Source organism: Styela clava, chromosome 9, assembly GCF_964204865.1.
Source record: "Styela clava chromosome 9, kaStyClav1.hap1.2, whole genome shotgun sequence".
NCBI classification, from domain to species: Eukaryota; Metazoa; Chordata; class Ascidiacea; order Stolidobranchia; family Styelidae; genus Styela; species Styela clava.
Window position 1 is genome coordinate 6,022,500 of NC_135258.1, and position 23,779 is coordinate 6,046,278.

At 33.9% G+C, this 23,779-nt stretch overlaps 3 protein-coding genes across 4 annotated transcripts; 2 read left to right on the plus strand and 1 right to left on the minus strand.

Annotated features, from left to right (window-relative positions):
• The first annotated feature begins 1,053 nt into the window (after window positions 1-1,053).
• On the plus strand, window positions 1,054-4,981 carry LOC120338684 (serine/threonine-protein kinase Nek5-like). Of its 2 annotated transcripts, none has more exons than XM_078115922.1 (6): window positions 1,054-1,172; window positions 1,375-1,499; window positions 1,631-2,467; window positions 2,725-2,869; window positions 3,375-3,484; window positions 4,052-4,981. In XM_078115922.1, exons 2-6 carry the CDS (start codon window positions 1,385-1,387, stop codon window positions 4,792-4,794), a joined length of 1,950 nt encoding a protein of 649 aa, XP_077972048.1. In that variant the 5' UTR covers window positions 1,054-1,172; window positions 1,375-1,384; the 3' UTR covers window positions 4,795-4,981. The 2 variants fall into 2 exon arrangements, with proteins under 2 accessions (XP_077972048.1, XP_077972049.1); XM_078115923.1 differs by having other exon boundaries at window positions 4,042-4,208.
• A 1,296-nt stretch (window positions 4,982-6,277) lies between these two features.
• LOC120340028 (uncharacterized) lies at window positions 6,278-12,006 on the minus strand. Its single transcript, XM_078116135.1, has 10 exons — window positions 11,856-12,006; window positions 11,033-11,139; window positions 10,487-10,575; window positions 9,755-9,828; window positions 9,174-9,356; window positions 8,523-8,660; window positions 7,983-8,141; window positions 7,319-7,412; window positions 6,925-7,057; window positions 6,278-6,701 (listed from the first exon to the last, which is right to left on the minus strand). Exons 1-10 carry the CDS (start codon window positions 12,004-12,006, stop codon window positions 6,696-6,698), a joined length of 1,134 nt encoding a protein of 377 aa, XP_077972261.1. The 3' UTR covers window positions 6,278-6,695.
• An 8,976-nt stretch (window positions 12,007-20,982) lies between these two features.
• Window positions 20,983-23,483, plus strand: LOC120330295 (uncharacterized). Its single transcript, XM_078115929.1, has 4 exons — window positions 20,983-21,159; window positions 21,929-22,034; window positions 22,397-22,603; window positions 23,358-23,483. The coding sequence occupies exons 1-4, from the start codon at window positions 20,998-21,000 to the stop codon at window positions 23,375-23,377; spliced, it is 495 nt and encodes a 164-aa protein (XP_077972055.1). The 5' UTR covers window positions 20,983-20,997; the 3' UTR covers window positions 23,378-23,483.
• Window positions 23,484-23,779: the final 296 nt, after the last annotated feature.

Sequence of the window (23,779 nt, forward strand, 5' to 3'; positions counted from 1 at the left end):
CGAGCGTGATACTATAGTGAAAATCCTAAGAAGTGGAAAATAGTAAAATTTACTAAAGTAAATCACTAGGAAAGAAATACAGTGAAGTATCATCCAATATTTCGTGGCCTATTATGTCATATGCAAAAAAAATAAAAGAATGTCAAAGTTGAGTCTTAACGAACTTGCTCTTTTGGAATTAAATTCCATTCTAGAGAAATCTTAAAAATAATGTAATCGACCAGTGTGAAGTCGCTTTAATAAGATTAACTAGTTATTTGCATTAGATAGGTTCCGCATTGAAAATAAAATAGCACTTCGAGACACAACCGTTACTTTTGGAACGCGCAAATCCAAATCTTTATTGAGTGTTGGGAATGAGTTTAAGTTGATTGAATATAACCCATTTCTACCTTACCTTCCCTATTGGTACCGACACTCGGAATTGTTCTTTTTTTCTATTTCTACGTAATACGTCGCATACTCGCGCCTTTCGCTACGTTGAAAGCCGTGTACAAGCAGACACCGATTTCTCATCGTATCGTAAAGAAGCTCTTTACACACTCACTTAGCTCACAAAGGTATACAAGCTATATTAGGTCACAAATACCTAAATCTCTGTTGGTTCGTTTGAAGTTTGGAAAAGCGATTTGATGCAGTTAAGCCAGCGGTTCTCAAACTGTGTGCCGCGGCATATTCATGTTCTATGAAAGATTTTCAATATGCCAAGCCCATTTCGAATTTCAAAAAATGCGATAGTATCAATTTTGGTTAAATCTATTTGCAAACATTCATTGTAAAAACCATCAGGAATTTGAATTTTCCTACGAATCCTAACCAATCCATTATTTTACCTCCGAAACGGTTACATCCAGCGCTTAAAAGTTGAAAGTCGATTCGTCGTAAAAGTATGCCGCTTGCCGAAAAAGTTAGGACTCAGTTAGGTTAATTCTTCCAAATGTCATTCAAGGTAGTACCGAATAATTAAAATAATAAATATCAGAGGTGAAGATGTTTTACTTGAAATTCTGTGACGGGCTCACAGCTATGGGCAAAGAATAATAAAATTATCGGGGAATATTTTATATTTTCTCTCGGAACAAGAAACCCGATTAGCTAGCTATTGAAATTCTGTACGAAAACTGGCACAAGTAATTTGAAGGTTCTTAACTACAATTCTATCGTCATATCGGGCCCATGGAAATGGAATATTAATAACACTTTTTCTTGAGACGTTTTAAAATCTTGCTCCAAACAAGGAACTAGATGTCGAAATTCATCTACAAAACTCAAATAAATAGCATAAACAAATGGTTTAATATTTAACTAAACCTGGATGTTGTCTGCCTGCATTGGGGGTTTCTAAAATAGTGATATTTTATTCCCTATTTATTAGTTAGTAAACATGAATGATGCTAATATGGAAACCCTTGATAAAACAACAAATCATGTGATCGAGGAAAGTGGTGATGAACCACCAGCTAAGATCAGATGTACGGAAAGCAGTATATCTAATACAGGTGAATATTAACTGAAATGAATTTTAAATGGATTTTAGGATCTTACAACCGATAAGCATAAAATATTATGTGAGTTAAAAATTTTGTAAACCTTATCAAATAGTGATTGCTTACTTTGTTTTGTTTTCCAGATTCGATCAAACTCTCCGATTCTATTTTGTTATTTCGGGATAAAAAAATTTCAAACCATGGTGAAGTATATGAAGGAGAAATATCGAGTGCAACTTATGGAACCCGTCCGATTGCAATAAAATTTGTTCAATACAACAAACAAAGTGTGGAAGAGGCAAAAATTCTTCTCCGACTGAACCCTCACACTCATGTGGTCTCTGTGATTCACTCAGACGAATATCAACAAGGTCCAATAAAATATATGTACATTGCAATGGACAAATGTAACCAAGAAAACTTGAGAAGTTTTGTGGAAAATCGAAAGAATGACGGAATTACATTTGATCCTGAACTTGCACTGGATTTTGCAAAACAGTTATTCACTGGAATACAATACATTCATGATAAACTTGTGGTGCACAAAGACCTTAAGCCGGACAATGTGTTTTTATCCCTCGATCAGAAAGTCATTAAAATTGGTGATTTTGGCATAAGTGAAGTCATCGAGTCAAAGACTCAAACAGTTTACACCAGAAAAGGCCTCGGTACTGACGGTTACAGACCCCCTGAATCATTTGTGACTGGATTTCCAACTTCCCAAAAAACTGACATATATTCACTGGCTGTCATTGTTTACTATGTATGGAGTGATGGCCAACATCCTTTTGGCGATGAAAGAGAGTTATGGAATCATTTCATGAAAAACCACAAAAACCTGAACCTGGATGGACTTTTAGTTCCAAATGCAGAAGTTGCAAAAGATTTACTGGAATGGATGCTGCAGCTTGTTCCTCGTAAACGTCCAATGATAAACGAGGTTCTTTCCCATAAGTATATGGCTCCACCGAATGTAAAAGGTAAGAACGATTTTAAAGGGTGTAAAATACTTTGTTATATTAATTAATAGTTTTGCTAACTGAATATGCTGGATAAAGAATCATTGACCTATAGCTTATATGCATATATTTCGAGGTTGTCAGTAGTAAAGTTATTCCCCATTCATTAGATTTCAGCATCAAATATATAGATATTGTAAATGACAAAGGCCCACTAATAAAGTTTGACCGCTGACTGAAAGTAAAGGCGTATCTAAAAGAAATTTATCTCTGTTCAGGTTTACTATTCCGAGATATACAGGAAGAATCTGCACATTGCAGCTCACAAAGCTCTCCAACAAGCAGGCATGATGAACTTTTGCTTCCACATTTTGAAAATGGAACTTTCAAATCAGATTTGTCAACAAAAAAGAAAACCAAAAGGTTTGTATATTTATTTTGCAGTAATACATGTTTCCTATTTAGACACAATCCTATTAGAATGCTTGTCCAGAGCATTGTTTGGAGGGAAGATAACCTTATTATCCAACTTTTATTTGCTCCGTAGCAAACAAAACTCTTGTCTATTTCATTATGTGGGCTGGCATTGAGTCAGACATGTTTTGTAGTTGTTGTCTCACAGGTATTGTCATTTAGCAATAAATTTTGAAATCTTACCGAGACTAATTAATTGCTAAGATTAATTCTCATTGTAGAAGTACTTTTATGAATGAAGAAATATCGAATTCAGAACAAAGTTCAAAATAACATATTCTCAAAATAGGAATTCTGATCACACTTACCTTAGATTGAGCAAGCTGCATTAATTGTGTTCTTGTGTAGCATGGATGTTAGCATGCAAGGATTAGTAATGGATGAATAGAATATTATTATTGGCTGTGACACTCAAATAACGTTTCGTACTAAAACTAATCAATCATCCTTTCAGTCATTCTTCACAAGTTGCAACTTCATTATCAAAGCGTGTTAATAATTTCCACTTTGCAAAATATCTTGAAGAAAAAGAAAAAATTAGGAAGACAGCTTTGACCTCGAAATGTGAGATATATTGATTTCATCATTCCTTTTATTCTTTTTCTTTAATAAATTAAAACATAATAACAAACATGTGTCATTTTATCGGTATTTGCATTGATTCAACTCAGGAATTCACTTTTGCTTGTCCAAACATCCCTGAATTCAGTGAATAAATTGATCTTGTGATCATAATTGTTCGTTTATCTTTAAAACTAAATCTGTGCTAAAATTGATCCTGCCATTGATAGTTAGGGAATTGCTCCTTCGGGTCTGCACTTATTTGCATAATAAGGTATTCAGTTAAAATTGCTCAAACACACACACGCCCAATTTCCCTCAACATGGTTAAATTCTGGTTTCAGATCCATCGATTCGGTCCCAGACATGTTGCTTACACTTAATATGAAAACTTTGCATTTTAAATGTGCGACTGGAAGCGTTTTAAATTTTTAAACATAACCATATTTTAATTGGGAAATATAACCCACAGTGTTATTATCTATTGTTTTGCAAATCATTAAATTGTTCTTCATTTCAGATGAAGTTTTTTATTTCATTTTCTATTTTTTTTAAATGAGATATTTTCAGATCGCCAGCATTTAACTGATGACATCTGGTGGTTTACAGACAAATTGATTGATGACAATTTTCATTTCAAAGTTTATGAAGGCCAACTGAAACTACCTAATTCAGTTGCAGAACCTTTAGAAGTATGGGTGTTTTCAAACTGGAATGAAGACTTACTTCACAAAACAAAAGTTCTTCAGCAACATCCACATCAAAATGTACTCTCTGTCTTTGCTAGTGGTTTGATAAAAGAAATAAATAAACATTTTGTTGTCACTGAAAGATGCCAGTTTCTAACTCTTGAGACATATTACGAAGAGAGGAAACAAAATAAATTTCCTTTTGACCCTAGACTTGCTCTCGTACAAGCAAAACAGTTAGTTAGTGGTCTACAACATCTGCATAAACATAATATTGCTCATGGAACATGGAAGTGGTGTATTCTGTTTTCACTTGACATGCAAAACGTGAAAATTAGTCTTTATAACGTTAGCATGTTTTCCTCCGTATCTTTTCCAAAACTTAGCACTGAAAGTGATATAAAGATGCTGGGTAATATCTTGTATAGATTGTGGTCTAACAATCTTAACACATATAGGTCATTTAAATATGTTACGCAAGATAATGATCGTAGTGATTTACTGATTCCCAATCCTCACTTAGCCTGTGATTTGCTTAAAAAAATGACTCACGATGATAAAAGTCGTCGACCAACAATTCAGCAGGTTGTTGATCATGAATTCTGGAAAAGTATCAACGTTTAGTTTTTCATTTGTTCAGTCTCGTACATGTTTGTAGATTCTAGTGACCAGGAAATGATATATTTCAACTTGTTCAAACAATTTCAAAATATTTGAATATAGTCGTTTGTGAAATTTACTTAATTCAAGTCTATACTATATCTTGTAGTAGCTAATGGTAAAAATGTAAATTGAAGTAATTTATAAGCAACAACAATTTATCTAAACTATTGGTTCATATAAACGGGCATGCCAAAAACAGGTTGGAGTAAGGAATACAGGTTACGCTGGAGATTCAATTTTTCGTCAGGATAAGTTAGGATGCTACACTTATGATAACTTATTACTCCGACAAAATTAAATTTGTGAAAAAGTGCAGTCTCTCTCATAAATTTCATTATATCACCTATAAGTACCAGATGATGATAGACAAGTAGATATGGGTTTAATATGTTGAGAATACAGAACTGATGAGTAAAATAAGGAACCACACATTTGTCTAGCGGTAAATTATGACAGATTCCGGTTCTTTCATATAATCTAGCGCGTTGTATATCACTGGCTGCTTTTACAGAGCCTCGATCAAAGTAAACGCGTGTGGAACAAATGTCTTAAAGTAAAAAACGGAGGATGAAGAATAGTCGTTCATTTATTTAATTATGTGTTTTGAGTTCTCACCCCAAGCAAGGTTATAGATAAGTATATGCGGCTATCTTATCTAAATTAAAAAAAACAGCGAAGTATGGCCCGCGCTTAAAACTATATACTGATTATTTTCTTTAACACAATTTTTCCTGAAGTGTTTAATCTTTTCGCTCAGCACTTAACCTTAGTCAAGAAGTGAGGGTTTAATAATTTGATTATCCCCATATTTGTAATGCAGTACCACACTGAACAAGAGATGGTATGATATGCATAATCAAAATGCTTTCATAAAATGTTTGCACTTTTCCTCAGAACAAGAAACAATGCGACATTTCGCAGTAACCCAGTTTAATTTGTCATTTTTGGTTTTTAGCTGAGTTGATGCTGGTTTAAATCGTGTATGAGAGACGATTGTTTGCTGCTGGTGGATGGAATTCCTATGTAGTACTGGACATCTGATTTTAATCCATCTTGGAAATCTCACATGTCATGTTTTGGGTTCACAATACCCAAACACGACTTTACAAACGATCAGTATGAGGCGTTACGGTTTCGCGTGAAATACAAAAAAGTACAATATGAGAATTCATTGTAAACATAGCGTCTCAAAATGTTTCGGCTTCATGACCGGAAACGCGTGACGATAGTCTCTGCTGTTCGTAGCAGAGTGGTAGATAGAAAAGTGATAGAAATTAAGTTGAAGACACAAGAAATAGGTATTGTTAATCTTAGTTGTTCATAAAATACTGATAGTTAGTTTGCATACGAGCAAGACAAAATATGATTGTTTGATTGAAGAACAATAATATTGGAAACAATTTTGAATCTGTTGACTCTTGAAAAACTATGCATTACTATATAGATGTAGTTTAAATGCAGGAATATTCTACAAAATTGAATATTTTTTAATAAAAAAACAGCAAAATGGCTTGGACATTTATTATAATAATTGAATAATGGTAGATGTGAACAAAGGATGTTTTATCATGTGCATTTTGAAAACACGGACAAGTAAAATTTTCATTGGGATTAGCTATATGTTTTTTCAATATTATTGACTTTGTTACTGCATATTCTATATTTTGGCAGGTTCATTCATGTTGGAGAATATGCTATTACGATATATGAAATAATTCCTTAATTTGCACGAGAAAACAAACAGTTAGCATAATCCATATTGAAGTTATTGGAGTAAATTTATAAAAAAAGGTTCTGTCTGAAATTTTTATTGCTTGTAGATTAGTATTATAGCTTCTTCCAGACCGCCTTTCATTTTCTTGTTACGCCTGAAAAAAAATAAATATGTAAAGTATGGTATACTATTTAATATATATTTTGTATAAATTGAGCCATAAAAAACCTAAAAACCCTTTCCTTCTAAACGTCTGCAAGAGAACTATGAAAACAAATAGGTGAAAACTATATAGAGGAAAAAAATAATATAGCTGCGATCAAAATTTGAGATGTAAGAGAGATTTTCAAAATATGCTTTTTTAATGAGATACTCACAACTGCGGGTTCAGTGTATTGTGCCCGAGACTCTGCTGTTGGATCCTGGCATTCCTGTTGACTCTTCGTACTTTCAAATGTTGAGTTTGGTTTTCCACTTTTCGATACTCTATATTTTTCAAAATGAGATTGCCTGGATAAAAAAATTGTAGGTAAAAAAAACACTATCAATATGAATAACACTTCAGAAGACACTCGTCTACAAACTACTTTTTTACAAACTTTTTCAATCATATATATTGACAAAGGAAAATTCGAAACGCCAACTCAAAGCAAATAACTTTCTTGATTTGTAAATAAACGATTGGATCAATCTATCTATGGTGTGCTAAGATAGTCTGTTTAATATTACCCCAGGGTACGACAATAATGCTATTGATATCAATATGATTACCTTCTTTTCACGTAATATACAATAATAAGAATGATGATAATGAGTAATAAGATGGAGAAAAGCACATTCACAGCTATTTCACCTGCTCCACGTGCTGAAAAAAAGAAGTGTTAAAACGCCCAATAACATTTATTTTTAAACCTAGCTTAAGGTAGTTTCTTTGCATTCTATTTTGTAAACCACATCGTATATCAAGGGTTCTCCAAATTTCATTCTATCGTTTTTCAATTTCCAAATTTCAAAAGTAAAATTGAATTTATCAACGATGATGTAAAATTGTAAACTGCCGTTTGCGTACCGTAAAGAAAATATGAACAAATGGTGACGATCTGAAGTGGACAGTCTCTCCATAGTAAGATAAGTATCGTTAGTTAATGCACAGCCGCTATATGAGCTACGGATAAATATGTTCACATACTTTCTTGTTGTAGAATTTACCCCAATCCAGCTCTGCGGGATAAATTTATTTTCAGTATAAAATCTCTGGCTCTAATGATATACGAATGTTTCAAATTCAAAGTTTCAGATCAAGTTTATATAGCAGACTTGTTGTTCAGCAATAAATGTTTGAAGACAATAAAAGTACAGGTTCTCAATCAAGCTTGGCAAGTCCATATAGCCCACGGAAAAAATCTATATAATTCACACAGTGTATTTTACTTACATGGAGGCTCAGGATCAGTTTTTACAAATACACTCGGTTTAGTACAAACTGAATTGTTTTCTTCATTCGCACCACATACTCGTATAGTGTAAGCTGTGTCTGGTTTCAATGGTCCATTACATTCTGTATTCGTACCCGTTTGGCAATTATTGTCAGCACCTTTATGCAAGGAAATATGTATAAAGGTGGGTATGTATCAAAGTGTGGGAATAAATCGAAATATTCAGTAAAAAAGTTTAAGTACATTTGTCGCAATCAAAAAACGTTCCTTAAAAAACAGGAATAGGAAATGCTAAAATTATCTGGCAATAATTTTTCACGGCAACTGCCTGAGTATTTCGAAATATATTGAGCGTTTGAAAAAGTATATTCGTTTACACGCTCTCGCTGAAACCTTTTTAAAATAAACATAAAAAATCGAGCATTGGCATTGGCTGGTAAGTATATGAAGAAATTTTATGGGGTCAAAGGCCAAGGTAACATACACCACTGAAAACAATATATTTTTTGTGAAATCATTAGTTACGTTATTGAACTTACCAATATTTACACCATTGTTCACAACAGCACGCCTTTTTCGATTACTGTTATTTTCGCATGGAACGGTGAGAGTAACATAAGGGGAAGAAACATCTTCTTGGGAAGAAGTTGCCCAAAATCTTGATAAATCAATGCTGACTGAAATATTAATGGCCAAGATTAGTCTTTCAGCATGTTGTATATAATAATTCATGGAAAACATTTATTTTGAAACAAAGTGAACAACAGACTATGAATCACTTTACTAGAGTGTTCTTGCAGCGATGAAAATCGCATTTCTTTTAACATATATCACTGGTCAAATATCTTTCAAATTTTATGTATAGTTAAAGATGCAAGTTGCTTCTAGAAAATCCTAGCATGCAAAATTTAATCGACCCGATTTTGGCCTACTTGTACTCAACAAACAACTTTGGTTTCAAGTATTTTGGTATCGCAGATTAAAATGGGTTAAAATCACATGAACACTATCTTACCCAATAAAATGGGTAAGAAATGCCGAACTAGAAAATCTGGTCATTCCGAAAAATACTAGCTTCTGAATCAGACATATCAATGGCTTTTATAAACAGCTTTATTTGCAGAAACAAGCATAAAAATAAACATATATTTTTATGAATATAAGTTAAAAGTAAGTATAATTCCATTTACCTGTTGATCCATTTTGAATAACTATATAAATCATTTTTGTGATTACTCCAGTATCTTCATTGAATACAAAAGGCTTTTCTTCACATACGTTGTTTACTGTGACAGTATAATAGGGAGGGTACGTCTCTGTATCGCTCGTATTTATGAAAGATGTTGTGTAGTTTGAATCTCTGAGAGTAGGAACTTGAAAGTGTAAAAAAGTGCAATGTGTGAGTACATATATTTCATCATGTATTTTGCAGGTTCCACATTTGGATATTTGATCTGGCATGAAGTTTTTACATTTCAAAGTCTACAATGGATGTATATATAAATAATTCGCATTTTCTGGCATCTTTAACTCAATGTCATTGACTGCTTCTGTAGCATAGGATTGGTTTAAAATCATTCCTCTAGCACAGTCTTGATTTTGTAAACAATTGCCAAAACAGTAGTCGTTTTAACATCTACAATGGCATTTGGCTTCATGTCAGTCACATTTGTATTGCATTCAAAATGTTCACACAAAATGGGTGGTTGGATTACTTTATACCACAGGAAATAAACATTGTAACAACGCTATCCGAAGAAAATGAACTTACTTCCTGCCCTTGTTTGCTGTGATAAGGTAGTTCCCGGACTTGTTCCAGCTGCGGATACAGCAAATGCAGATATTCTTCAAATATAAAGAAGAAATAAATTATTGGATGTTGGAAAGGTGTTATCAAAAAATACAAGCAAATAGCTAAAAGGAAGAGATTCAAATGAATAACGGGTCTAGGTGAAAAGTTTGGTATAAAATACCTTTGTGAAGTTAAAAAGGAGAATTGCAGCAAATCAAGCAAGTGCATTGAACAAATATCTTCTATTTAAAAAAGTGAGACCAGCAAATTCAGTTATAAATGGAATAACAACGTTATGATGCAAAGGGAGAATTGTAATACGGCTCGGTCCAATCATATTTGCTATTGTTTTTGATATCCGTCTGACAAGTTGAAATATAGAGTGACAAAAAAGAACAACTCAGGTTATTTGGACATAATCTGGAGACAACAAGACTTATGTGTAAAGCACGCAAAGACTACTGTTTGGCTACAGTGTCATTTTCTACATTTTAGTAGACGAAATTAGAAAATTTATGAGTTCTGTTTTTAACTCACCTTGTATAAAAAATTTCAACAGTCAAAATATGACAAAAATGATTCCCACTTTGGCATATCATTTATTTGCACATTTTTAAAATCAAGTTATTATCATAAATACAATAGTCAATAGTAACAAGTGTAACAAACGTGATTATAGCTTCATAACATAGGTCATAAAACTCAACATACCGGTATGTTGTATATGCTGTGAGTTCACTCAAAACCACAGTTGTGTCAGTAGACGTTGCAGTCTGAGCAGGGCAGTTGGGACAATCGGCCTGAAATGTATGAGTATATATTAATATTTATAATTTGAGACAGGGATTTCAATTAATAACTGTGGCATCAACTTTAAATGTTCAAAAACAAGAAATAACAAGCTAATTTATGGTGTAAAATTTCTGCTTTGAAGTTTATAATCATTGACATCAAGTAATATTTATAGCATTAACAGATAAAGATGCTTTAACACTTGTCAGTTTGAGTTTCATATTGATGAACAACTGCAACAAAATTTTGATGATTGTAGTATTTTTGAGAAATTCGAAAGTAGATAATACTTTTTTTGCAATATAAAAAAAGATTTCAAAAGAGTTGATTTCGTATTCGCTTTTCGCATCTTCAACCAATTATGAAATCAAAGTATTACCGTCGAATTCAATAGCAAGCTACAATTGGTCAGTACAATGCACGAAGCTTGCACATAACGTATATTGTAAGAAACAGTCGTATTACCTGTATATATGTAACCAAGTAAGATGTTGCTCCATCTACAGCTAGTATTGTCAGTGTAAGCTGAACATCACTATCACGTGACACGGTGGATGACGGACTTGAAGGTACTGTAAGACAATTATATCAACTTCTAAAATTTCGTAATTTCAAATTGTATCTACTACTAGACTATTTTATTTGATATTTTATATAGGCTATTTTAAACGGCGCCTTGGCATCAGCGTCATTCTGAGCAACTATGGTTTGAGGTATAGGTGAAAAATTTGAAATGCTATGATTTATCGACGTAAGGTGTCGGTAGATTCATTACTCTACGGGTGTTAAGTGCTTGAAATTACATTTAAACCAGTATCTACTGACAATATTGCTAGGAAATGCACAAGTAGCTATTTGATGTGTCAATGATTCGCGATTAAATTGCACACTCTTCACCTGATCCACGTATGATATTTTTGATATGCGATACTGAGCCAAAAAGGTTCGCGTTCTCCAAAACGGTGACCGTACATTTGAACCCATGTACATTTGAACCCATGTGTATATCCGCGGGTTGAATCAATATGCGGGTGCTAAAACCCATGGGTTAGGTTTGTATGGGTACAAATATCCGTAAAACCAGAAAAAATTCCATAGGTGCAATGGCATGCAGGTGCAATTGTCGTGGGTTCAAATGTACGTGGGTTCAAATGTAATGGAACCCTCCGAAACACATATTACATCTTTTATGTATGTACAGCTAGCCTTGTTGTCCTGATACTAGTTTAAAGGAAATATTTGTAACAGTTTGTATAAAATATAATACATGTTCACGTAAATTTCATACCTGATGTAACGGTTGTTCCTTGTGGGAATTGATATGCTGCAACTCCGTCAAAGACGGATGTAATAGTAAGAGCATAAACAGTATTGTCTTCAACACCTGAAACCGTTATAGATATCGACGACGATACAGATGCTGGAACCTGAAATAACATTTTTTATTTAGACTTAATGTTTCTGCATTTATCGAATGTAGATATATCAGTGGTTTCCAATCTGGGGCTCGTGGAGAAGTTAGTGGGGTGGCCACAATGCTGGGCGCAAAACTGGTTTTTCTTTTCCCTCGACTCCTTTTCCTACTGAAAAAAACGTTCTTTCTAGTATCATTGCTCGATAAGGTTATTTCACCGAGTGTTTTCACTTTGTTGAGCATTACCACAATGGGATTCGGAACCTATCAAAATAACACTATAAATACTACTGGAATCATAAACAGCGGGCTCATGAGTACTAAAGTATACCGGAAGGAGGCCACGAGCCATAAAGTTTGCCAGTATTCTTCAAGCCATCGATATCAATTAATTTTTTAAATTTTTATTTAATAATACTTTGCAGATAGTATCCAACTCAGTTTATCTCATTATTTGTGAACATTCCTATTCGTTGCTAGGTACTCAACAGCAAGTCTAATCACAACACACTATAGTTGTAAGTCTTTTCAGTTTTAGTTCGAGATTCCGACTTTGAACTTCTAACATTAGTTTGGTATATAATATTTGAATCTAAAAACGCACAACATTGTTTTGCAGAAACACCTCTAATATACTTTAAATCATTCGGGTACTTAAATATTATATATATGCGCGTACTAACCGACGCACCCGTGCTGGTTCCATCTGGCGCAGTCAAGACTACTCCATAAGCTGTGGGTCCAGTAATCGGGGTTCCGGCGTTGAAGGTCACAACAATTTCTCCCGGTAGTGATACAGTCACTACATTAAAGGTAGGGTTTGGAGCTGTAAAAAAATACATGTTAAAATTAAAATGTTGATGTAATCGACATTTAGAGAATATATATACTTGAAAATTAATCAGCTTTTCAATTTTATTTTAGCATACTTACGCATTCAGCATACTTACGTCCAGCGGCTGTATTAAACGTCAAATTTGAGGATGATTCACCTCTTCCACCGAGAGATACGGCGACCACAGAAACGACGTATTTTCTATGTTGAATAAATGATGAATAATAAAGGAGAAATTATGAAGGTTTTTTATGGTTTGTTTGAAATTAGGAATAAGGCAAAAGACTACACTGGCAGAAGCATTAGCTCAAAAAGCTTAATCGTTTGTTGTCACATTGGGCTTTTTGCCATTTAAAAATCAATCATCAACATCAACTTGTTTAATATTAGGTTTTCCTGAATATTAAAAACACAAAGTATATCAGATTTTTTTTATCATCAAATATCGTAAAACATAATATTGTACATAATAAACAAACTTTACCTGTAGGCTTGGAGGCCAGTTATTGTGTATCTGTTGTCAGCTGTAGCTGCGAATGTTTGCTGGTCGTTCTCAAGGCAACTTGCGTCATTAAATGAATTGCAGTCATCGATATCTTGACTGAAAAGATATGCAGAATATGTTGCACATAGTGATATAAATAAGGGGAGTAATTAATATAGAAATAAACCTAATGTATATAATGTCATACTAACAAAGTGTGACCCTATAACACAGTTTTTTGTGTGGGTAGCAGGGACCTTGGAATTAGGAATGTTTAGCATTGTTTCAGAATCGAAGTCGTATTTTATTACCCTGGGTCGAAGCTAGAGAAGAAATTTATGAGTAGCGAGTCAGAGTTGTTATTTCTGAGTTAGAAACTTAACCGCTGCTTCTATTGTTATATTATTGCTAATAAAAGTCGAAATATACAACCAGCCTAATGAATATTTCTGATTTGTGAAATATAATTTCTTTTTCTCTGCCTCAAGTAAAAATAACGATTACATCACAAGTTAAATGTTGATATTTTTAATAATACCTCAAATTATAAGGTTTCTACCTTAGCTCTTAATTAAGGACAATAAATGATTGCAATAAAAAGTAAATGATATGTTACCTCACTGTTATAATATATTGCGTGACAGCAATTTGAGTATTGTTCAGAGGTGTGATTTCTGCAACTGCTGTTGAACTGGTGATACTACTTATTGCGACGTCTTTAGGAACTTCAGGAACTGAGTAGAAAATGAATAAATTCGATGGATAAATGAATTCGTGACTTAGCCATACAAAAGGTTTCTTTCGATAGACAAGAAATTATTTGTGATACTGTACAATCTAATATATTGAAGACTTACCTAATTTTGGTGTGGTAACTGTGACTTGGTCTACTGGACCTTCACCAGCGCTTGTGAATGCCGTCACGCTGATGACATAATCAGTAAGAGACTGTGTTGATGTGATTGGAAATGTCGTCACGGTTGTGTCACTACCACCAGACTCAGATCTGGCAGTCCATTTCACACTGAATAACATAGAAAGTTCATTATACGAAGTTTGCAGACCGTGATCTCACTCAGAGTGTATTTAAATTAGATTGGTAATGCCGAACTAACAAAGAATTTTGTCATTCTGTCAAAAATAGTATTTATTTATTTTGAAGTGGTTGTACGACAAAGACTTGTTTTGAAGGAAAGGCATGTAAAATGCAGTATAAAAATGAAGATGAACGTATTTCAAGGTTGAATAGCTTTGTGAGAAATATTATTCGGTATTGCGATGAGCAATGATCATCATCATACAATGACAGCTAAACCAAAGTCAAATACTGATTGATGTCAAGAATCAAGATGATGATGGACGGAAGTTCCACATAACATTGCAAAAAATCTGTGTACAATTGAAAGCTCAAATATATTATTTCAGTTTTCTTACTTGTATTTTGTGATATCTCCTTTAGTAGGTTGTGGCATTTCCCATGCTACTGTTAGTGTATAATTTGAAGTTTCAAAAGCAGCTGTCAAATTTCTAACAGCGGTTGGTTTGTCTTCTGCAGTTCGGATAACTAATGCATCAGTTGCTGCAGCGCTACCGGCATTTGTTGTTGCTACCACCTGCAAATTTTAATAGTAACCGCCTAATGATTGAGCTATTTATTTGTCATTTAAATAGGTTTTGATGGTTCTTTAGAATTTTTCACCTCAGCTTAAAACAGTTTCTACGGAATTATTTGCCTGTTCCTTATACAGAATAATATATTACATCAAGGATTTGTTTATATTCACCTCAGAGAAAAGCCAATAAAACGGATTAATCATGTAAGGAACCACGGCCTCTCGTTCGATTATCAGATCATATCAAGCATAGGATTAATTTGGCAGTTATTCGTTTCACATGCGTGGGATTGATGGTAGAGGAACTCGTATACGACCAGCAGTCACATGAATCACCATACGCCGGATTATTTGACTATCAGTAAAGCACAATAAAAAAAATGTTTTTCTATGCTATGTTTACCTACGCGGATCGTTCATAGGAAAAATGTTACCGTTATGGTGTATTCTGTGTTCGGTGTCAATCCAGTAAGAGTCAATGATGATGTTGCTAAATCTACTGATTTAGACGTAGTGCCATCTGTGTATGTGACTTCATATGTTGTTTGTCCAATAGCTGGGGTTTGAACAGGCCATGATATTTCAATACTGGTTGGAGTAACAACACCTTGTGTCACCGGATTTGGTACATTCGGAACTGAAAAATATTATCATAAAATTATTGAAACTACTCAGTTGTTTCTATCTCTCACTCCTAAAAACAGGCAGGAAATCTATGAATAAAAGCAAATAGAGATTTTCTAACGTAAATTCATACAAGTAAGCGTTGACGCTGAATGGTGAACGGGCGACTTTCAAGTCTGGGACAGCCAACAAGTTAGCAATATCCGGTGACATCACATTTATTTACCATTTATTTGCTATAGTTGTGCCGGTTTTGGTCACAGCATTTCTGTCGGGTTTCTGCCCAGTTAGATATAGCAGAGTTAAGTTTGAGGCCTGGTGAAACCAGAGAAACAGACCAGACAATGACAGCAATTAATGAATGTACAGCGTGTTTTTATAACTTTATTTCATCGTTTTTTTCGACGTTTGAGTTAATGAACTGTTTCGCCTTTATCAACGTATAACTTTACAAAAAAATAAGCGTTGATTTTGTAAGTGACAAATTTGAAACAATTAAAGTTATGATACATGCATAGAACAAAAACATATTCACATTTCCATCTGCTTTTTACGGTAACAATTTGAATAAAACTTTGATTGGTATGTTAAATATCCCCAAATGAGTGTTTACGCATAAAGGGAGCCAAAGAGAACTCGCTATACCAAGCGGTATAGGTATAAAAAGATGTTTTTCATGCATATTCATTACGTTATACCTTCTATCGGAAGCTTATCGAAATGGGATTGGAAATATCACATTGCTCAGACCATATGGCAAACTCCACATTTCATAAGACTGAAAACTCACCAACTGCAGCATAATCTTCAATTTGTCCCTTCGATATCCGTACTACAAAGCACAGACAAAGAACAATTTTCCACATTTTGATTTTCCTTTTTATTAACTATTTGTCAATATATTCCCTAAGTTATAAAAATTTTTAATACTCCCTGCAGAACGCAAAAATTGCATATTTAAGATTGAAACTTTTTGTAGAGTATAACAGAATCTTAGGATTTAGCGATGCACAATACAAAACAATGTTCATCAAAAAGTATAAAGCAAGCAATTGTTAGAGATACAATGGAAAATTGTTTTAAATATGTTCACAATATAGGTTATAAGCATATAAGTTGCACAGACCAGCATTTGGGCGTTAACCAAAGCCTACAGCATTATAAGTCACTTTATAACGTTACGTTGCAAAATTGTAGCTTCAACCAAAACTTGAAAAATGAATTTCTTCAGATTAAGTTATTAAGGTAAAAACCTTAAACTAATATTGACTTTTGAGGATGCCCAACATGGATAACAACATGCAATTCTGAGTTTAGTTATATTTGTAATAATTGGCCTGATTTAACCTGGCCTTACCCCAAATTACACACAGTATTAGTTTTCGTGAAATAGTTTCCAAAAGAGACCCTTTCTGTACATTAGGTTCCCTATGGGCAACGCTCAATTACTTTTTATCCTCGAGACTGAGCAAGTGTTTGCTGTCAGCTTGTTCATGCGTTAAAACCCCGTCATAGGACGGTTTCGTTATACCTGGTAGATCGCCGAAGAAGAGATTTTCAAAGCAATGAAGCAAGCCAACGAAAAACTAAAGAAAAACTAATCTCAGTTAGGAAATTTTCCAAATTATACGATAATCTATTTCGAATAGGCGAATCTATTTTGAATTTCGATAGAAAATACAACATGCTCACATCTGTTCTCATAATGATCTTTGCAAAATATATTTCATCGGCCGCAGTGATAATTCAAATGATTTTGGAGCAATGTTTGATTTAATTGGTAAAATTATACAAAATCAAATTTTGTCCATAATTCATCGCCCATCCGTACGATCTTTAACTTTCTAAAAATATGTGCGGCCCGCCAATGACTTGCAACTCTTAATTTTGGCCCGCGAGCGACAAAAGATTGCCGACCTCTGGTCTAAATGGTGAAATTATACAAAATCAAATTTTAGTCTATTTGTCTTAAAATAAAAACGTTTTTTTAATTTTTCACAATTTTTGATGATATTGTTTTCTGAAATTATGCCTTTGTCATCCCGAAATATCAGAAAAGACCAAATTGGCGACAAATGTGTCGATGATTCAAATCAAAAATTAATCATATTCTAACTATATAGAAAAGCATTGACAATTGTTTGATATAATCATTCCACAGGAAAATCCTTTTGTGCATTCGCATTGATTGTCCAATTTTCTTGCGATACTACAGTAGCGGTGTATTATGTGATATAGAAAGTAAGCGTATTCTTCTATTTTATAAACATTTAAATAATATTCTTTTTAATGCGAAGTAATGTACCAGAAAGAAAGTCGTACTGGGTTTGCCCAATTTGCGATCAATTTTAATTACAAGTATTTTTCAAAGCCACAAGTTTAAATTTATTCATGTCAAACCAAGCGTTATTTCGATTTTGATTTAGCAAAGCTTGATATATGATTTGGTCTATATAAGAATTTTATTATCCTGTACATACTGTGTCGCGTTATGCTCAAATTTAGAATTATCAGTAGAGGGTGCGCGAGACTAACTCCCAATCCGTTCTCAATGACTTTGCGCTAAAAGATCCGTATGCATGTAATGCAAGGATGCTGTAGCAGGAATAAAAAACTATAATATGCAATTCAAGAGTTCTCCTGCACACTTAACATAAATATATATATTTCTGTAACGTTTCGTCTGGCTCTTTTCTTGTCATTGTTGTAAACTGATTGTCTGACTCAGACGAAACGTTACAGAAATATATTTGTGTTAGTGTGCAGCAGGACTCTTGAATTGAATACCAAATTTGGAAATCTCAACTTATTGCTTCGAATTTCGACTCTGGTTTTCACCTTAATACCAGACAATTCCGGACCTAGACTCCAACCCCACAGTCTCAAATTGTACGAAAAATAGGTCGTAGATTATACAATAAAAAACTAACAATGCTTCGTATGCCAAAATAATATTATTTTTTTTTGCTTAAATCTCTAATGCTCTCAAAATCAAACTGCATCTTAGGAGTAAGTTTTGTAAACGTATATTACTCTAGTTTTGTCTATACTTTTTTTTAAAACTCACATGAATTAGGAGACTTGTATACCATCAAAAAAATACTATTTGTAACGATACTGTGTTTATAATCCATGGATGACCATTTGTTGCGACTATTATACAACCAAACGATTTTCTTTGAATTTATTCTTTTATGTGGAAACCTGCATGAGAACCATCGGCGCGAACTTTTGCTGTTAGTGACATCATTCTAAACCTCGGAAGACCATCCTGAAGTTTCGTTTCGTTGTTGGAAATGATACTTTATTTCTCTTCGACATTCAAGTTATGGTTCTGATACACAATAAATCAAATGTTGGTGTGGAACTTGCAGGCTTTTGTAACTACCTTGCTAAAATATTGCACCATTCACATTCTCTATTGTTTTCTATTTTATATTCTATGTTTTGACACCACTCAGAACTAAAACGGCTTAATTGTTGAGGTTAAAATCACTCAATACTGCATTTTTGAATATAAAAGATCAAAAATAACTCCCCAATTTTTATTATTTCACCTGCCCTCTGAGAAAATTTGTTTTAAACTTATTATTCTGATTTGATCAACGGCACAGTAAAATCATGAAAGCAGATTTCTACGGGATAGATTACCATAAGATTAGTAAAATCAGACGACGTCGTCTCAAAAATACACCACGCAGTATTTTGTCATGACATGTCTGGTGATTTTCATCAACGTCTATTGTCTAAATTAAATTTATATAGTATCTACGTTTCACCTCTGCATTCGAAAGAGCTTGACAAAAGTTTCGGGGGGCGTATGGTAAGTCTATCTTAATATAAGCAAGTAAACAGCAACCAGGAAATGAATCGTACTGAGTATCAGTTGTGAAGAAACACCGTCGGTATAAATCAATAAAATGAAACTAGTTTCTCGGAGAATTATAAATGCGTCAAATATGTATATCTGCCAACGATCTTCCGGAACAAATTACTATGCAATTTGTTTAAACTTAGCATAGAAATATAACGTTCAAGCACTTCACTGACTATATGTCAGTGTTTTCCAAACTGATTTGTTATGTAGCGCCAAATATCATTCAATTCCCTAAGAAATCATTTATTATGTGCCTGCATTTAGAAATAAAACAGATAAAATTTTGAAAATAAAGTTTGAGAGTGAAAGTGTACAACTTGCTGATATCAGATATCCTGTGGCGTTATAATCATTTACATTCACAAAAACAAGATCACATGTAGCATCGATAAATGAATAAAATGGAAAACTGAGTTTTGAAATGACGGAAAATCTAAAAAACACTATTTTTCTTTTGAGCTCTCGAACCCTGCCATAGTCACTTTTCGGCGACGAGTAAATTTCATGTCTGTTTCAAGCGAAAAACAGAATGTGTTGTGATGAAGAAAGATGATGACAGGTGAAGTCGTTGAGGCTGCGATACCGGTATTCTACTGTGGCAGATTGTCAACCCGTACTACTTCGTTTTTGACTTCGTATCCACAACTTCGAGCATCGCTTTCATGTGTTTCTGATGTCACAAGAGGTTGATGAAATATTTAAAATATGGTTGTTCCTTTACCGTCGACTTATTAAATGAACCTCGAATAGTAAGTTGTACAGCACTGCTTTAAAGTCTACACACAGTAGACATATTGGAGAGAGATAATGAAGACTGTTCTTCCTTTATAAAGAAACATACTAGGTCGACGTTTGGTGAGCATACTATGTTTTTTTTATATCAACTTTTTAAATCAAACAATACCTAATATGTACATAAAATATGTGGAAAAGGCAGTCACTTTTTATTTGTGATTTTTAATTCATTGAATTTATAGATATATTGGCCATTAGTAACTTTTAAACCAACATCAAAATCAAATGTTTACATGCGATATATAAAAGATGGTTGTTCCTATATAAAGCAACATACTTGGTCAGAGCTTGGGAAGCATAACATTGCAATATAAACTCATTAAACAAAACAATACATCAGCTATGGGTCATGGGTTGATAACCTCAAATTACTTTATAACATCGACCATTAGTCCTAAAAGGTTATCAAATAAAACATCTAGAATTAGTTTACTTATGGCCACCGGTCTCTCATTATCATAGGACTTCTGTAAGTAGGAGATGTGGGATCGAAAATATTTAGAAAAATGTGGTGACCAGTCTTTAAAAATGGAAGGCCTAGTTTTATGTATGCTGAACACAAATCAAGTATTAGTAAAAATAAATGTGAATAAAATTAAACTTTATATGTAACGCCAGTTTGACGGAGCATTTAGCGAGTTAGCTTTTCCCATCATGTCCGCATCGTGGAGGCCTGGCTCGACTTCCGAATTTTTCTAATATATAGTATGCAATTTTTGTGCAAATATAGAAAAATACCTTTTCTGGTAAATTTGGTTTATGCGTTATATGCACTAAGCTTTCTAAAGATGTCTTCCAATGTTAAATGGTCAGTGGATGGTTATGACTTTCGAATTCGTGAGTTGGAACATGATGACATACCAGAAGTCCGTGATATGATCCTCGGCTCTTTGTATAAAACACTTTTTAATACATTAAAGGCTTTAATTTGGAAAAATTGGCGAATACAGGTAACTCCAATGAAGAAAATTAGGTACTCCCTTAGTTTGTGTACCAGGTTTGGGTCAGGCCATAATTTTGTTTCTATTTTTATTTCAGTTCTATCACGAGTTTGCGATTACGTTAGTTCTATTACTACCTTTTGTGTTAGCCAAGTGAATAGACCCCTTGCCCATGGGTTGCAGTCCCTTCATACAACTTGATGTAAAGTAGCCAAACAAAATTAGTTACCTCCATATTGGTACACACACTTTTGGAGCGCCGAAATTTGAATAATTTATATAGTATTATAATATAGTGTCACATAACTGACTGTCAAATAAATTATTAACACTGTAAATTTCTCTATTTCTCCACCATTTCAATTTGAAATGTTTGCAGTTAAAACTGCTAAATCTTCTAAAATACTTTCTTCAATTTTAAAAATAATATGCTGTTTCGTTATTAGCACGTTTTTATACAATGAACAGCAATCACGTATGACAAATGCATGGTTGATGAAAGGGGAGTAGTATGTGTACCAGATTGAGTTAGGCCATAATTTTATTCCAATTTTCCTTATTTTAGTTCTATTACGAGTTTGAAAACTGTCTGTGTTAGTAAATATACCTCCTGTTTATAGGTTTCAGTTCCTTTACACAACTCGATGTAAAATAGGCCAACAAAATTAGTTACCTTCATACTGGCACACGTACGTCTGCTGGAGCGTCGATAATAGTGCAGAAAACTACCATTAAGCGAACAAATACTAAAATCCTAACGTGACTAAACTATATTCAGATTGTTCTGTCAGGATTGTCCGTGTTGCTTCTCAATTACATCGGCTACGACGCACAGTATATATCTGTTTTCGTCTCTGTTCAAATATTTCTGTTGGCTTTTACAAGTGAGTTTTTGGGGTGTAATTGTATCATTTGTTAATTATCATTTGTCGTATAATTGTCAATTCACAAATGTAATAAAAACAAATCTGGTATTCCACACCTGGTGTGAGTCATTGTTTCTTCATTTTACGTCATCATTATACTATTATGTAATAAAATGAAATACGTATGACTAAGACAAAGCAAATAAAATGAGACTTAGTTGAAGTATGTTGTAGTATGTCTGGGAAAGTCTGACCTCGGTCTGACAAAACGTTACAGAAATATTTTTGTGTTAATGTGCAGCAAGCTTCTTAGATCACTAAACAAAATTAGCATGGAATGAATATAATACTTGCCTTTTTGATCTCCATTCTATGAATAGATGCAGCATCGTTTTACCGTTTTGTTTGCACCTGGAATAACAGCGTTCAAGAAGGGAATTGTCAACGCAGACAAGACATACGTAAAGTTTTGGATTTCCGAGGTTTTCAAAGATGGTCAATGGAAAAAAGTAGGAACAGCAGGGCTGCACGAAGCAGATCAATTAGAAAGATGCGGGTTTCCAATTGGGACAGTAATTACCTTGAGAGTAGGTCAAACTTTATTCACCTTCAATTAGGCTTACCATACGTCCAGTGGTGGGATTCAATTTTTTGTCAGCCGGTTCCTTCACAAAAGATATAATTTTCAGCCGGTTCTGTTACAAACAGAACATTGATGGTAACCAGTAATGCTAACCGGTTCGGTGATCTTATAAAATTCCGTGAGACTGTTCTATAGAACCGGTGAGAACCGGCTGAATCCCACCACTGCATACATCCCGGTTTTGACGAGCCATCCTGGCGTCACACTCGTTAGACATAAATGTCCCGGCCATGCAATCACGAAAATTTTTTTTTATAACGGAAGCATTTATTCAATTTATCCCTGACTAAACACTTGCAATCGAACCGAGGTCTGTCCGATCCGCACTGTCCTATTTTTTGCTTCAAATATATGATAAGTTTACTTTTACTCTACACACATATATGTTGTACTATACATGTTTTTTCTAATTTTCACATAGCTTTGCTAAGTCCGTGTCCGAATGAAATTACATTTACGAATTTACGAATGAAATCAATACACCGAAAGAAATCAAAGAGCATGTATTGCAATGATTTTTGCTAAAGCATTCTGACTTACAATTTGATTTGAGTTACAAGTTTCAGGAGTAGTTTTCAAATGTATAAAGATGTAATGCAAAAGAAATGTAAGAAAGAAGGCGCTTTGAAGGCACCCTTCTAAAATAACGTCGTACTCAAGCTATCGGAGTGCTTTCATTTATTTGGTATTTGTTACAGAAAGTTTATGTATTATCTGATTGGAGATCGATGAAAATAGGAACAAGAATGATGAAACACGCACTCGATCAGCTGCTTCGATGAAGTACAAAGCCGTTACTCTCCAAGTTAAAGAAACACAGCCAGTCGCCCTGTCTTTGTATAAAAAGAAGGGGTTTGGAATAGTGAATATGATAAATACGGCATGTTTTTCTCTGCTCTATAGGATAGATGTCTACGTCATGTCAAGAAAACTTTCGTGAAACAAGAGTCAGTGCAAAGCGTCCTTACATCGTTTGTAATTTTCGACGTTAATAATTTTTGTTTTCGACACGATAAACTGCTTTCAGTAGTTGAGACGTTTAAAGAATTGAAAACTGTGTGTCTTTAATAGCAAAAGGCTATTGAACAAAATTCTTTGTTGCGTGTGTAAAGTCTACACC

Bases quoted from the DNA above. Each gene is read 5' to 3' on its own strand.
- LOC120338684 (XM_078115922.1), top strand. From the start codon at position 1,385: ATGAATGATGCTAATATGGAAACCCTTGATAAAACAACAAATCATGTG. The intron at 2,468-2,724 runs GTAAGAACGATT...ATCTCTGTTCAG, and splicing joins GGCTCCACCGAATGTAAAAG to GTTTACTATTCCGAGATATA. The intron at 2,870-3,374 runs GTTTGTATATTT...TCATCCTTTCAG, and splicing joins ACAAAAAAGAAAACCAAAAG to TCATTCTTCACAAGTTGCAA.
- LOC120330295 (XM_078115929.1), top strand. From the start codon at position 20,998: ATGTCTTCCAATGTTAAATGGTCAGTGGATGGTTATGACTTTCGAATT. The intron at 22,035-22,396 runs GTGAGTTTTTGG...TTCTATGAATAG, and splicing joins ATTTCTGTTGGCTTTTACAA to ATGCAGCATCGTTTTACCGT. The intron at 22,604-23,357 runs GTAGGTCAAACT...TATTTGTTACAG, and splicing joins GGACAGTAATTACCTTGAGA to AAAGTTTATGTATTATCTGA.
- LOC120340028 (XM_078116135.1), bottom strand. From the start codon at position 12,006: ATGTTATTTCAGGTTCCAGCATCTGTATCGTCGTCGATATCTATAACG. The intron at 11,140-11,855 runs GTATGAAATTTA...ATTGTCTTACAG, and splicing joins AGGAACAACCGTTACATCAG to TACCTTCAAGTCCGTCATCC. The intron at 9,829-10,486 runs GTATGTTGAGTT...TTATATTTGAAG, and splicing joins ACAGCATATACAACATACCG to AATATCTGCATTTGCTGTAT.